The sequence below is a fragment of the Vespa velutina genome, chromosome 7 (genome assembly GCF_912470025.1).
Source record: "Vespa velutina chromosome 7, iVesVel2.1, whole genome shotgun sequence".
In the NCBI taxonomy this organism is placed as follows: Eukaryota; Metazoa; Arthropoda; class Insecta; order Hymenoptera; family Vespidae; genus Vespa; species Vespa velutina.
Window position 1 is genome coordinate 1,557,501 of NC_062194.1, and position 15,000 is coordinate 1,572,500.

Here is a 15,000-nt window from a genome sequence, read left to right on the forward strand (position 1 = left end):
TATATATATATATATATATATATATATATATGTATATGGATACTTTGAATAATATGAATAATTAAGTGTCCTACTTGTATTACGTAGTAACTTAAATTACTAATGATACTTTTTTGTTACAAGTTATAGCGGCCATTTTTGTTTTTTTTTTTTGTAGAAAAAATATCAAATAACCAATTAGAAATTTATACGATTGCAGATGCCAATTCCGACCGCACATGGAAGAAAATGAATTACCAACGGATCTTCGTCACGATCAGAACGATCTAATTGAATGCGGTCATAGTGTAGTAGGTTGCAAAGTTAGGATGCCAGCTTGGAGAAAGACAATACATGAGAATGTTTGCAATTACAAGGAAAAATTTTTAGCGATGAACGATGTGATCGAGAGCATTGGTTGCGTTACGATCAACGACGATCCAGAGGAAATGATCGATTGTAGATATATTAATTATGGTTGTATGGTAAGAATGCCAAGAAGAAAGAAATACACACATGAACAAAAATGTAATTATCGCGTGGACATAGACGAGGACGATGATAATCATTTGGATGAATGGGAACAACATTATCCCAATATAGAATTAGATCCTGATGAACAGGTAGATTGTAAATGGTCCGATTATGGTTGTCTCGTTAGACCAAAACGTTATCGTAAATCGATACACGAGGAAAAATGTAATTACAGAATGGAAGAGTGTATATATAAGCATTATGGTTGCGATGCCGTATTCGAACCATCAAGAAAATACGCTCACGAACATTCTTGCGGTTATATGCCATAAATGGTATAATCATTCTTTCAATGGAATTAAATTAAAGTTCCGTTTAATGCGCGATAACATGTATGAATTTATCTTTGAATAAGCAAATGAAATATATCGCGTAGTTATATAACATATATTGTTTTTTATTTTCTCTTCTCTCTCTCTCTCTCTCTCTCTCTCTCTCTCTCTTGTTCTCTCTTATCAATAATTTTATTCATCGATAATATTATTATCAATGAAATAATTCTCATAAGAAACAAAACAAATGCATTTCTTGTCTGTGTCCGGATAATTCCATTTCCACATATATATATATATATATATGTGTGTGTGTATGTATATATCGTAGGTATTTTAATCTAATAATAAAAAGGTTTGTATCTACTCCTTCATAACAAACTGTTCACTGACCTCAATATGTCAGAACGAATACACGTATTGTTAAATGAATATTAAAGGTAACTTGCACGAAAGAATCCGTTTCGTAATACATTAGACTGCCGTTAGAGCACACGTTCTTAATCTTTCCAGCGCATAACATGAAGACGTACAAGACAAGGCTTGATATGTACTATGGATGATATCGATTAGGTATATACACAGGTGGTAACATAACAACGACATATTTCTCTATGTTTTACAATCCCGTGAAATATCAGAATACTAATTTTCAAACTTTTCTAATGGTTGTTTAATATTATCTCTATTTTTATCTCTCTAGCTATAATTTTAGAGCTATAGAACTCTGTCTGTGTCTCGCTCACTCGCTCTGTCTCATTAAAAGCTCGGAGAAAAAAAAAAAAAAAAAAAAAAAAAAAAAAAAAAAAAAAGAAGATAAAAAAAAGAGAAAAGAAAAAAAAATACCACCGACCGCTGTTAAATAGTCAGGCTCATTTTAGAAACGATAACTGACGACTTGTTGTCGACGTAGCGATATACTTCGTAATTTCTCTATCGAAGAGAAACTGGGTCGTACCTTTTATGTCGTCAAATTTCACATGCAAGTTTTCAACGGAGATCTTTCTCTTATTGTCTACATATGATCATGATGATGATGATGATGATGATGATGATGATGACACAGAAAGGAACACACGTGTACGTGAATGCACAAGAATATATATATGTATTCTCGTATTATATTTGAAATCAGTAATAGATATGAAAGAAAAGAAAGAGAAAGATGAAGAAGAAGAGGAAGAGGAGGAGAAAGAGGAGGAGGAGGAGGATCAAAAGAAGAATGAGAAGGAAGAAGAAAGAAAAAAAGTAACGGATGCACGTATCTATATTTTTTTCCTGAATGCTCAAAAATGTCAATTTTTCTTCGTTTCTTTTTTGTTGGTTGTAAAAAAAAAAAAAAATTCTTGAATGAGTGACCTTAAAATTCGAACGTATCTAAGCAATTTCAATTTCAAATTCGACGACAAGTAAAGAAAAGATTCATTCGATTTCTATACGTATATGTATAATGGGTACACGTATGCATATAAAAGCATATGTATAATATTTAATACTTGAAAGAAAAAGAAAAAGAAAAGGAAGAAAAAGAAAACAAAAATTAAACTTATAAAAAGTACTTAGGATAATAGCAAAGCGGATCGAAAGACTAGCGCGGGTGAGTTTAGGAACCCCATTAGCCGCGATTTCGAAGAACCTGAGGGATAATACGAGGGAGGATTATTTACTCTCATCTCCTATCTCTCTCTCTCTCTCTCTCTCTCTCTCTCTTTCTTACACACACACATACATATATATATATATATATGTATCACAGTAAGGAGATAGGAAAACTTACACTATCGTAGATGGGATCATTGTTGAGCATGATCGCATGAAGGCTGGGATATCCAACACCTGGAGGCTAATGGCGCTAGCTCCTCCTCCCACCCTCCTCCCACCCTCCCTCTAGTCATCCTCCTTCTCTCCTTCTTACCCTCCACCTTTTCTCTTCCTAAAGCATTGCGCCGTTCTTGGACCAGAAACGACATTTACACACGCCTACATACATATATCATACCCATAGTCGATGAATAGCAAAAGATATACTGATAGATACTGAATTGGTATTACTCTTTCATCTACTATTATCTAATGGTTTTAAGCAAGAAAACGATCATCTAAAAACTATGTATATATATACATATATATATATATATATATATATATATATATATTTTTTTTTTTCTTTTTTATTATTTATAATATAAATTTTATATATAATTTTAAATTATAATATATTGATTATTTTTTAAAGACTTATTATATAATTATATAAGATATAATTATATAATATATAATTATTTTCTTTTTCACTTTCTTCTTTTCTTTTTTTAATATATTTTATATAACATAAGATATTATAATAATATCGTTAATGTTAATATACGATGTTTTAGATCAACAATGATGAATTTTAAATTAATTGCTTTGATTATAATCATTCCGAATTATATAAAAATAAATTTTTTCGTAGATTTCTAAATTATATAAGAAAATTTGTACTCCCTCTCTCTCTCTCTCTCTCTCTCTCTCTCTCTCTCTTTCTCTCTATTAAGTAAGAGAAAGAAACCTAAAGTACAACAACTTCATCTCGTAGAATGTACATCCTATCCATTCAGAATGACTTTTAAGCATGGCAGCATCCCCTTTAAGATTCCAAACGTGCACAGGAGATTGTCCTCGACGGTCTTTACTATGTAAAACAGCCCCTATTCCCTTTTGTCCATGGGGGTCTATCGTCCTCTCTATTTCTCTCTCTCTCTTTCTCTCTCTATCTCTCTCTCTCTATCTCTCTATCTCTCTTCCTTTCTCTTTATTTCCTTCAAGATGACAGTCTTTGGACTTTCTCAAAAGTTTCTTTCTTTTTGGGCAATCCGTTCGATATTTATTTAGTAGAAAAAGAAGATATAAAAAAAAAAAAAAAAAAAAAAAAAAAAAAAAAAAAAAAGGAGACAAAAGAATAAACAAAAAAAAAAAAGAAAAAAAAACAAGAAAAGAAACGAAAGAAAAACAAGGAAAAACTAAAGAAAGAACGAGAGAAGTGTCCGTTCGCGTATAGAAATTCGGAAAGAAAGAAAAAAAAAAAAAAAAAAAAAAAAAAAAGAGAGAGAAAAAAATGATAGAAGAGAATCAAAAGAAAGTGGAGAAAGGTTTAAATCTGTCGTGAGTTTTCAAGATTTTTCATGAGATAAAATGCGTCGCCCTCTTTATCTCCGTTCTCTTTCTCTTTTTCTCTTTCTATTTCTCTTTATATATATATATATATATATTCTCTCAGTCTAACGCGTGCTTTGATCTTCGAACGTGACCTTCGGGCCAACAACGATCGGCCTATGAAAGAGTATTTACGGTGTCACGTGAAAAAGCGAAAGCATCAAAAAGCTCGATGATGGCCATCTAGCATGTATTACATTTTCTTTTTCTCACTCCTACCATCCTCACCCTCACCTATCAACCCCTCTCTATCTCTCTCTCAATTCCTCTGTCTATTTATTTATCTATCTCTTTTCTCTCTTTTTTTGTTTATTTATTTATTTATTCTTTTTTTTTCTTTTTTTTTTTTTTTTTTTTTTTTTTGTTAAATAACGACGCCGTTTATTTTTTACCACTCTGACGCGTCGTTACGACACGATGATATCGTTTAAAGGCATCGCGTGCGCACGCGCGCACGCTCATTCGTTCGACGATGCGTTAAGCGAAAATCCATATTGACGGTATATATGTATGTATGTATTTATGTATGTATGTATGTATGTATGTATGTATGTATGTATGTATGTATGTATTTATGTATGTATATATGTATGTATGTATGTATATGTACATGTTACGTAGGAAAGAAAATATTACGCTGAGATGCGTTTCCTCGATCGATGCAAAAGATTCACTATTTTAAACATAGAAGGTATGTACGTACGTCTAGTCGGTGTAAACATTAAAGGGATGTACTCGAGTAACACGAAGAAAAAGAATAAGAAGGGTAAAGAGAAAGATGGAGCAAGGAAGAAAAGAAAGAAGAGGAGAAGAAGAGGAAGGAGAACAGAAAAAAAATAGTGAAAAATTATCGTTCGTATAGTTGGGAAATAGAAAAAATAGAAAAGAAAAACAAAAAGAGGAAATAAAAATTAAAAAAAAAAAAAAAGAAAAGATGAAAGAAATAACGTTTGACTTAATCTCGAGAAGGTTTATAAATTTCTTCACTTTTTTCTTTTCATCTATTCATCTATCTATCTATCTATCTAACTATTTATCTTTCTAAATTATAATTAATTATTCATTTATAAGAGATATCATAATATAAATGTAAATTTATTATAATCGTTTCATATGATTTTTTTTTGTCTTTTAAATGTATGAAATTTTATAATTAGAAAATTCATGAATTATATAAATTGTATAAATTGTTTGATCAAATAAATTATGAGTTATTTTAATTCAAGAGACAATTTTTTTCATATCGATATATATATATATATATATATATTTTTTTTTTTTTTTTTAATATCATATGAAATTGTTCGAAAAGAAAATAGAGAGAAAAAAAATATGTTGTAGTTATGAAATATATTTTATCTTATCGCCATCCTAGAAAATATTAGGTGCCCTTTTTCGAAGTATAGAAATAAGACATTATCGTTAGAAAAGAAAAAAAACGAGTACGTTTACGACTATGACTATGACGACAACGACGACAACGACGACGACGACGACGACAACGACAACGACAATGATGATGATGATGATAATGGAGTGAAAAGAAAGTTACTGCTTCGACGAACAGAAGTTTCATTCCTGCGGACATAGTTCGAACGAGAGAAGAGAGAAAAATAATAGAGGAAGAGGGTTATGGTCGGCAAGTGAGAGTGTTGCAAGGGGTGCGGGCAAATTGTACCCCTGGGGGGACAGGGTTGACGAGTGGCGCGAAGAGCACAACAAGGCAGAAGTCAGGCGACTTTAATTAAGACACAGGTGCGCGCGAGCTTTTCTGTGTCTCGGTTGGTTGCTACTGACTTCGAAGCGTGAACAAAAACAAAAAGAAAAGAAAAAAAAAGAAAAGAAAAGAGAGAGAGAGAGAGAGAGAGAGAGAGAGAGAGAGAGAGAGAGAGAGAGAGAGGCACAAAAAGAGTTTTACTCCTTGTCGACATAGAAAAAGAAATAAAGAAAAAAAAATCAAAGATGAGATGTAAAAAAGAAAAAAAAAAAAAAGAAAAAAAAAGAAAAAAAAGTTCTTCGCTCCAATCTTGTCTTTCAAGAACGATATTCCAAAAGATCGATATTAGATCTCTCCTCTCTCTTCTCGAAACGAATGAATAAAAAACTGAGCTTCCTTTTTTAAACTAATAAAAGCTATGATAGCACTCGAAAAGAGGAAACAAGTTCTTCGAACCATCTGCTCCATCCTCTCCCTCTCTCTCTCTCTCTCTCTCTCTCTCTCTCTCTCTGTCTCTCTCACTTTAACTCTCACTCTGTCGGTATGGACGGAATCTCTTTCGGACGATTTTCGGATTTAGCCGCAAAAAAATGCTAACGATTTATGTCCGGAGGAATTCATTGACGATTCGATCTACCTATCCAAAAAAAACTCCCCCAACGCAATATATATACCTATATATATATATATATATATATGTATACATGGAAGGATGACGTAGGTAGGATAGGGTAAGATAGGTGGAGATATACACAGAAGGAAAAGTAAAGTAAAGAAAAGAAAAGAAAAGAAAAGGAAAGTAAAGAAAGCCAGCGACTCCTTGGGATCATTTTAATGCATGTATTCATACGGTGAAGGATGCAAAGATTTAGATAAAGGTAGAAGGGGTGCATAGGGGGTAGTAGAACTAAGGTTGATGCGATGCGGTGTGATATAGGTGTTACAGAGATTTCCATGCTTTACTTTTTATCGTCCTCTTCCTCGAGAAAAGGGTACATACTCTTTTTCAAATACCCACACATATACATACGTACGTACATATATATATATATATATATATATATATATGTGTGTGTACGTACGTATGTATGGATATATCTTCTTGCTTAGAATAACTTTAGTAGATCGCTTATATCCTCGATACAAAGACACGATATTATTATCCGTTTCGATCAGACCGGATATCCACACTTCTCGACAAACAGACTATCCCAATACCTCCTCCATTCTCTCCCTCCTTCTCTTTCTCCTCCTCTTACGATTTCTCGTTTCCTTAACATAAATCTCATTCGGATCTACAATAGAACCTACTTCGGTACGCCTGGTGAGAGGCAACACCACATACTTCCTTGATAATTTACAATATAAACCTATCCGAATATACGCCCCGTTACGATAGGCAACCCGTATACAATTTAAGATTCACCGTCACTTTTAAAATCAACGATAAATCTGAACGATAATAAAATATCATAAATTAATTAGTCACATTATTCGAGCGTTCGAATAAATTTTTTTGAAAATTTTCTTTTTCTTTTTCTTCCTCTGATGAGATTTAAATTAAACTTCGTAGAAGAAGCACGGATTTTCGCCGTAGTCGTACTTGCAAGAGAGAGAGAGAGAGAGAGAGAGAGAGAGAGAGAGAGAGAGAGAGAAAAGACAGAGAGAAAGAAAAAAAAAAAAAAAGAATTTCCAAAAAAATTTCACGAAAGTACGATCATACAATATATATACAGTTTATTTCCTCGCTAACACCAAGAAAATACAAGACGAAGGAATTCAACTAAGTATGGTATACTTACTCCTCAGTTTGATTTACAAGCTTTACTATATAGATATAATACTATAGAAGAACGTAATCCTCGTTATAACGGAGAAGAGGACCATAGGCATGGGACTATGATTTTCTCACATAAATACATCTCCCGTAGATAAAATAGAGCCATTCGGATAACTGGATGTTGCTGTCTGTTACTGCTACTACTGCTACTACTACTAATACTACTACTTGCTTGCTTGCTTGCTTGCTTGCTAAGGGCAGGACACGCGAGCACCATAACTCAAGTTAACGTTACAAGTCCCTCACTACTACTCCTACTACTATTACTGTTATACTACTACTACTACTACTACTACTACTACTACTACTACTACTACTATTACTGCTGTTGCTGTTGCTTCTACTACTGTTACTATTACTGAAGTGAAAGAAGCAAAGAGGAAGGAGATAGAACGACGAAAACCGTTCTCTCTCGGTAGTCGTATCTCAATTTTCCGTGGATATAACTATCGAACTTGTTCCGTAGACACCGACGAACCAACCCCGAAGCGTTTCAAATTGATGTGAAACATGCGCCCACATATATATATATATATATATATATATATACACAAAGAGAGAGAGAGAATTATAGCAAATCGAATATAGCTATTGTACCATCGAATGCACTGGCACGTACACGATTATCATTGCGAACTGATTTATGAGCCACGATTGTGTAAATAAAGAGATTTGCATCAATGAATTAAGCTCAAATTTCGACGTATATAATCGATTAGATTCAAATAGAACAAATGTTTTATCATCGATTTTATCTTCACTATCTTTTCTTTATACTCTTTACTCCTGTGTGTGTGTGTGTGTGTGTGTGTGTGTATATACGTACACAGCACGTGTACGTATATGTTCGTTTTGATATGGATATGGATATTAATGGATTTAAATTTGTAAAAAATTTTTTAATAAAATTCTCCAAATAAATATATTTGCTATACGCAAAATCTAATAATATCATTCGAAATGAATTGTTTCATTCGAATTAAAATTCCATTTTCGAATTCCTTCAAAGTATGAATATATATATATATATATGTATATATATTTCTGGCGATAAAATTATTCTTCGTTGACGGTAAAAAAAAAAAAAAAAAAAAAAAGAAAAACAAAAAAAAAAGAAGAATAATAATAAATATAATGAATCGTAAAAAAAAGTTCTGGGATTATAAAGTATATTTATCAAAATTCTAAATAAATAAATAAATATATATATATATATATATATATATATGCACATTATAATTAAATTTTTAGAAACTAATTACTTTATTCGAATTGAAATTCTTTTTGTTATCCTTTCGAAGGATAAAAACGAATGCATTTATAAAGATAAAATTGTTTTTCGTGGATAAAAAAGGGAAGAAATTAAAAAGGGCTAAAAAGAAATTTAATGAAAAGTAAAAAAGTTCTGATTTTTAAGATACATTCGTAAAATTATATATATTAGGTGAATCGGAAAGTAATGTCGCTTTCTTAAATTAAATTCAAACGAATAAATTTTTTAACAAGTTTTTATTTTTAATCACAATCAAATATCGATATGCACAGAAACGACATCACTTTCCGGTCCACCTAATAAATACGCTGTAAGTCGATTTTTCAAAAGTAATTATTTCATTCTTATTCAAAATTCCTTTTAGCAATCCTTTCAAAGGGTGAAAACGAATAAATTTATAACAATAAAATTATTCTTCGTTGGTAAAGGAAGATTAAAAAGAAGAAGAAGAAGATGAAGAAGAGAAGGAGGAATAAGAAGAAGAAGAAGAAGAAGAAGAAGAAGAAATCTAATGAAACGCGAAAAAGTTCTGGGTTAAGGTATATTTGTAATGCAAATAACGATTGGGAGGCACTTTCTTAAAGTGGAAGGGAAAAATGAAAAGGCCGAAACAAGAAGGAAAAAGGAAGAAATCGACCGTCCCATCACTCTCGCTAATCCAATTTCAAATTCTTCGACAGCTACCCCCTCCCTCCTCCCCCCCCCCACCTCAATTCCTTTTTTCAAGCAAGTCAGACACCCAAACCAACCAACTAACCAGCCAACCAGCCAACCAGCCAGCCAAGCTAGCAAACCAACGAGAATCACGTCCGAGTCAACGTTTTCTGGATACTTGCAATCTTAGCGAAAAATCCTAATTTCTCCCTCTTAATTACCTCGGGGACACTACCGATCGTCAAAACGAGAGAACGTCCTGAATCCTTATTACAAAATCGCGACTCCTCGATTTCTCCTTTCGCGATAATCCATTCCTTCCATTTCTTTGAGCTTTGCCTTAAAAAAAAAAAGAAAAAAAAAAAAAAAAAAAAAAAAAAAAAAAAAAAGAAACAAAGAAAAAGAAAGCCCATCTTTTGCATTTGTCTCTTCTCAATTATGATCAAGCCTTATCAACTGTTTCAAATAAACATTAAAAATTTGTAATATTGAAATTCATTTAAATCACGGAACTTGGCAAAATCTAAAAGATCTGTTGGTAAACAAAAATCGATGAATATAATTGTCGAAAGGAAAAAGAAAACTATTCAAAAAAAAAAAAAATAAAAACAAAAAAATAGAAAGAAAGAGAGAGAAAGAGAAAGAGAGAGAGAGAGGAAAAAAACGATGGAAACTCAAAGACGATAGAAACGATCGTTGAAACGTTTATCGACATTAAGAAACTTTTTCTCTATCATAATGGCCAGTAACAAAAAAAAAAAAAAAAAAAAGAAAAGAAAAGAAAAGAAAAGAAAAAAATACAAGAAACGAAAAAAAAAAAAGTACAAACAAAATAGGAAGAAAGAAAGAAAAAAAGAAAGAGAAAGAGAGGGGGAGAGGGAGAAGGAAGGAGAGAGGAAGGGAGAGAGAGAGAGAGAGAGAGAGAGAGAGAAAAGCGTGGGAGAAAACAATCGTAAGCGTGTCGGAAGCTTTCCCTTTCCTTTCCTTTTTTTTTCTTTTTTTTTTTTTTTCTTTTCCCCCAAACGAATGAAACGAGAGAAAGAGAGAAAGGGTCGAGAGATGTGGAAGAGAAATTTCACGTTCTCTTTCGTCCATCGCACGTATTTATCGACGCTGACGACGACGACGACGACGACTGCTTGGCGTCGGTGAAATCATCAGCATTGTCGTCGTCGTTGTTCTCGCGAGTCGATTTATTTAGTCTATTCGCCGGAAAAGTGCTTCCATTTTGGAGGCGACTATCAAAGAGTGATCGAGTATGTGTGTAAGAGAGAAAGAAAGAGAGAGAAGGAGAAAGAGGGAGAAAGAGGGAGTAAAGTATACATTCACTGTGCTTTTCCAACATTCTATCATATATATATATATATATATATATATATATACATATGTGACAAAAGTCCCTAATCCGACGATGCATTCGTTCGAAGAGAACAATAGTTTTAATCTCTCTCTCTCTCTCTCTCTCTCCCTCTCCCTCTCCCTCTTTCTCTCTCGTTATTTCACTTCATGATAAATAACGATTCCATCCTCGACTTCATTCTATTTAATTCTCACACCCTTTCGTAATTTACGAAAACAAAATTCATACTTGAAACCATATAATCCCTCATGGACATTAATTTCAAGATTGCGAAAAAACAAAATTCATACTTGAAGCCATAATCGGTCAAGACCATTTGTTTCGCAAAATACTTGTAAACGCGAAGTTCCTCGACGATCTAGGGAGAAAAAAAAAAAAAAGAAAATTATGCGCGCGCGCACACATACACGCACATAAAAAATTTCAATTCCCAGACTATATTAAAAGGGAGAGGAAGGTGAGAGAGAGAGAGAGAGAGAGAGAGTATAAAGGTTTTCCGCATGACGGTCTACTAACTTTCTGTCCATTTTTTCTTTCTGCCGATCTTTTCATTCGTACGGTCAAATTTTTGTATTATTCATGTGTCAGATACAGAATCTGCCACGATACGACGTAACATTCTTATTATAATAAATGCGATATCTATAGAGAAATTTTTCTATACGTTTCCCAATCCCAATCTCAATTCAGGGATTTCTTTTCCTCTTTCTTACGAATGGTAATGAATTTTTGGAAAAATAAACGATTAAAATTGTTTCCCAAGGTTTTTCAATTTTTTTTCCTCCTTTTACTTTTAATTGATAATCAAAATTAATATCTATCCGCCTACCCTCCTTTCATCCGAAAAAAAATATCTACTATATATATATATTGCTTATGAGAAGAAAAGAAAAAAAAGGAAAAAAAATGAAAAAGCTAGAAATAATGTCGAAACGATAGGTTTAGAAGGTCTATTTGATTTATTCCAAAACTGGCGATCTATCCGTAGAAATTAAAGGGCCAAAATGTCAACGCCGGCTGCGTGCCAATGACCAACGACCGGGGCGTGAGACTCGTATTAATTGTCCTTTTAATTTTCCACGTACCACCCTCTTCCCTTTCTCTCCCTCTCTCTCTCTCTTTCTTTCTCTCTCACTCTTTCTCTCTGTCTGTCTGTCTTTATGTCTGTCTGTCTGACTCTCTGTATATCTCTATATCTCTTCCTTTAACTATCTAACGATCGTTATTGTTCGATGAAAATTTGTTAAATCGATTGAACACGCGATACGAATTTTCAAATTCACGATTATCAATAGAATCTCAAATATATTAATTATATTATAAATGCTAACTGTTTAAATAATAATAATTATTATATTGTTAGAAAGATATGTATATTTATTTGCTTTATTATTATTTTATTGATATATGGACGAGTATTTATATATATATATATATATATATATATATATATATTATTAAAAAAAAAAATACTAAATATTACACCAGAGTATATCATACGTTTATCAATTATAATTTTATAAATATTACAAATGTATTAATAATATATTCTAATATACTTAAACTAGTGGTATCCTTATACTAATAGAGAAAGAGAGAGAGAGAGAGAGAGAGAGAGAGAGAGAAAAAATATAATACTCTTTCTAGTATATAATAAATACTCGTATCCATTATTAATAACAATTAGCAAACATCAAATATATATACACAAACACACAGACGCACATACAAACACACATTTCTTTTCTCGAACATTTTTAATATGATATAAAATCGTTTTTCTATAAAAAGAAAAAAAAAAAAAAAAAAAAAATTAAACGATATATCTACTTTGTTTATCTGAAAATTGAAATTTTCTAAGAGCCATTACGTACATATTACTTACATATATACACGTTAATTTTTGACGATTAGATTATTATCGATCGATTCCTATACGTTTTAAGGAAATTGACGATTTTCCCAATAAATGAAGCAATCGTATTCGCATTATCCGATGAAAGGGCAACATCGTGAACGTACATACATACGTATAAAGCTTTCAGAAATAGTCGATCCTAGAAATGATATCGATAGATAGAAAATGAAAAACGATTTAGTTTCGACATCGTGATTGCTTTTGGCACGATGGCAGCTGCGACTCTCTTTTGCCTTCTAAATGCACTTTCTTTATTCCTCTCATTTTCTCTCTCTCTCTCTCTCTCTCTCTCTCTTTCTCTCTCTTTACCACGCACACACACACACACACACGAACAATTTGGTGTATGTGTATCTCCTTTCACTTTGTTCCCTCTTCAACACACGCTTATATAGCAGGGGAACCCTCGTGAACGAATTTATTGTCCTCTTTTTCTTTCTTTTCGTTTTTCATTCTTTTCTGCCTTTTTTTATTTCATTTGATTTTCTCCTTAATACCCAGTGTTCCAAATTGTACGATAAAATTCTTTGAAACGAAATTAAAACGATTAGATGTGCGAGATAAGTAACGAAGTTTTTCAATTTTTGCATACGACAGAAATGAAGAAAGGAAAGAAAGAGAGAGAGAGAGAGAGAGAGAGAGAAAGAGAGAGAAGTAAATTTAGTGATCTCTCAAATAATTTCCAAATCTATTCCGAGGTGAGCCGATTGGTAAATCAATTTTCGTGTGAATTAAGTGTCGAACTTTGAACTTGAAAATCGATATCTTCAAAACTTTCCCTTATTCCATATACATACATGCATATATATGTATATATATGTATATTCAATTCTAACAACTTGGCATTCTCTTTTCTAACAATCGAGAACTAAAGTATACGATGAAATTTTGTCGTTCATAGTTATCAATGAAATTAGGGATGAAACCAATACGTTGGATTATCATTGAAATGTAAATTTGAAATTAACTCGATCGAGAGATTTTTAATTAGAAAATAAAAAAGAAAAATTAAAGGAAAGAAAAGAAAAAAATAGATAAAAAAAAAAAGAACTTCACTGAAATCAAAAATATATACGTAAAATCGATCGTTGGCGATTGTTCTTGAACAAAATGTACATATATTGACCAAAAAAAAAAAAAAAAAAAAAAAAAAAAAAAAAAAAAATAATAAAAATAGAAATTAGAAAAAATTATTGAAATAAAGAAAAACAAGATTTACGTTGAAGAGAGAGAGAGAGAGAGAGAGAGAGAGAGAGAGAGAGAGAGAGAGAGAGAGAGAGAGAAATAATAAAAGGAAAAAAAAAAGAAAAAAAAAACCAGTTGTGACTGGGGGAAAAAAAAGAGAAAAAAAGAAAAGAAAACAATAACAAACAATAAGAAAACAATAAGAGAAACGATAAACAATCATATACATTTGTTAAGACAATAAGTGCAATGAGAAATAAAAGAAGAACGAGGTAGTTTTCATTCCCTCTTTCTTCAAAACAAACCAACCAACCAACTCCTCCGCCAATCCAACCCAATCCAAGTCAACCCCGTTCCCTCAATCGTTCGCCATCCTTTTACTATTCGACGACGGACGCCATTTAAAAGATTTCTCCTTTTCTTGGTCGAAATGTAATGTTAGCTAGGTAGGTAGGTAGGATAGGTAGGTAGGTAGGTAGGTAGGTGTACGCGTTTGATTGAACACGGGGAACGATGAGAGAAAAGCAAAAGACGAAAAGAGAAAAGGCCTATGGCTTTTCATCGCAACGCATTAGTCGGTGGGACTTTGACGAACCAATTAAATAAATGGTAGTAAATTGTAGAGTCGAACGAAGGCGACGAAGCACCATGGATGAAGCCGACGTTTCTTCCATTAAGAGTCACCCCTTCTCTCTCTCTCTCTCTCTCTCTCTATATATATATATATATATATATATCTTTACCACGAACCTCAAACTCACCCTCACTCTTTTTGCAAAATGCTACTCTAAGGGCAACCCCTCAAAACGTTCTCTTCGATGCCTTCCATGTAATGCCGGTGGCAATAGTGCCGTTACAGGAATTACATTGAATCCACAAAGGGTTGACAGAAGACTTTCATCGAGTAGTACGAGATGTACGGCATTGTTCCTCCTCTTCCTTCTTCTTCTTCTTCTTCTTCTTCTTCTTCTTCTTCTTCTCCTCCTCATCCTTCTACTTCTCTTCGCTCGTTCGAAGATTGATCCCGCTTGGCACCACAAAATTATCACCTCTTACGATAGATTGAGTGAGAA

At 32.6% G+C, this 15,000-nt stretch overlaps 2 protein-coding genes across 3 annotated transcripts in view; one reads left to right on the forward strand and one right to left on the reverse strand.

Annotated features, from left to right (window-relative positions):
- LOC124950736 overlaps window positions 1-899 on the forward strand; it is a 2,782-nt gene extending 1,883 nt beyond the window's left edge. The window contains exon 3 of the mRNA XM_047497917.1: window positions 200-899. Within this exon, the coding sequence (XP_047353873.1) occupies window positions 200-785 (586 nt within the window). The 3' untranslated portion in view covers window positions 786-899. The remainder of the gene's footprint in view (window positions 1-199) is intronic.
- Window positions 1-15,000, reverse strand: part of LOC124950734 (dual specificity protein kinase splA) — a 183,996-nt gene that overhangs the window by 128,166 nt on the left and 40,830 nt on the right. The window lies entirely within an intron of this gene.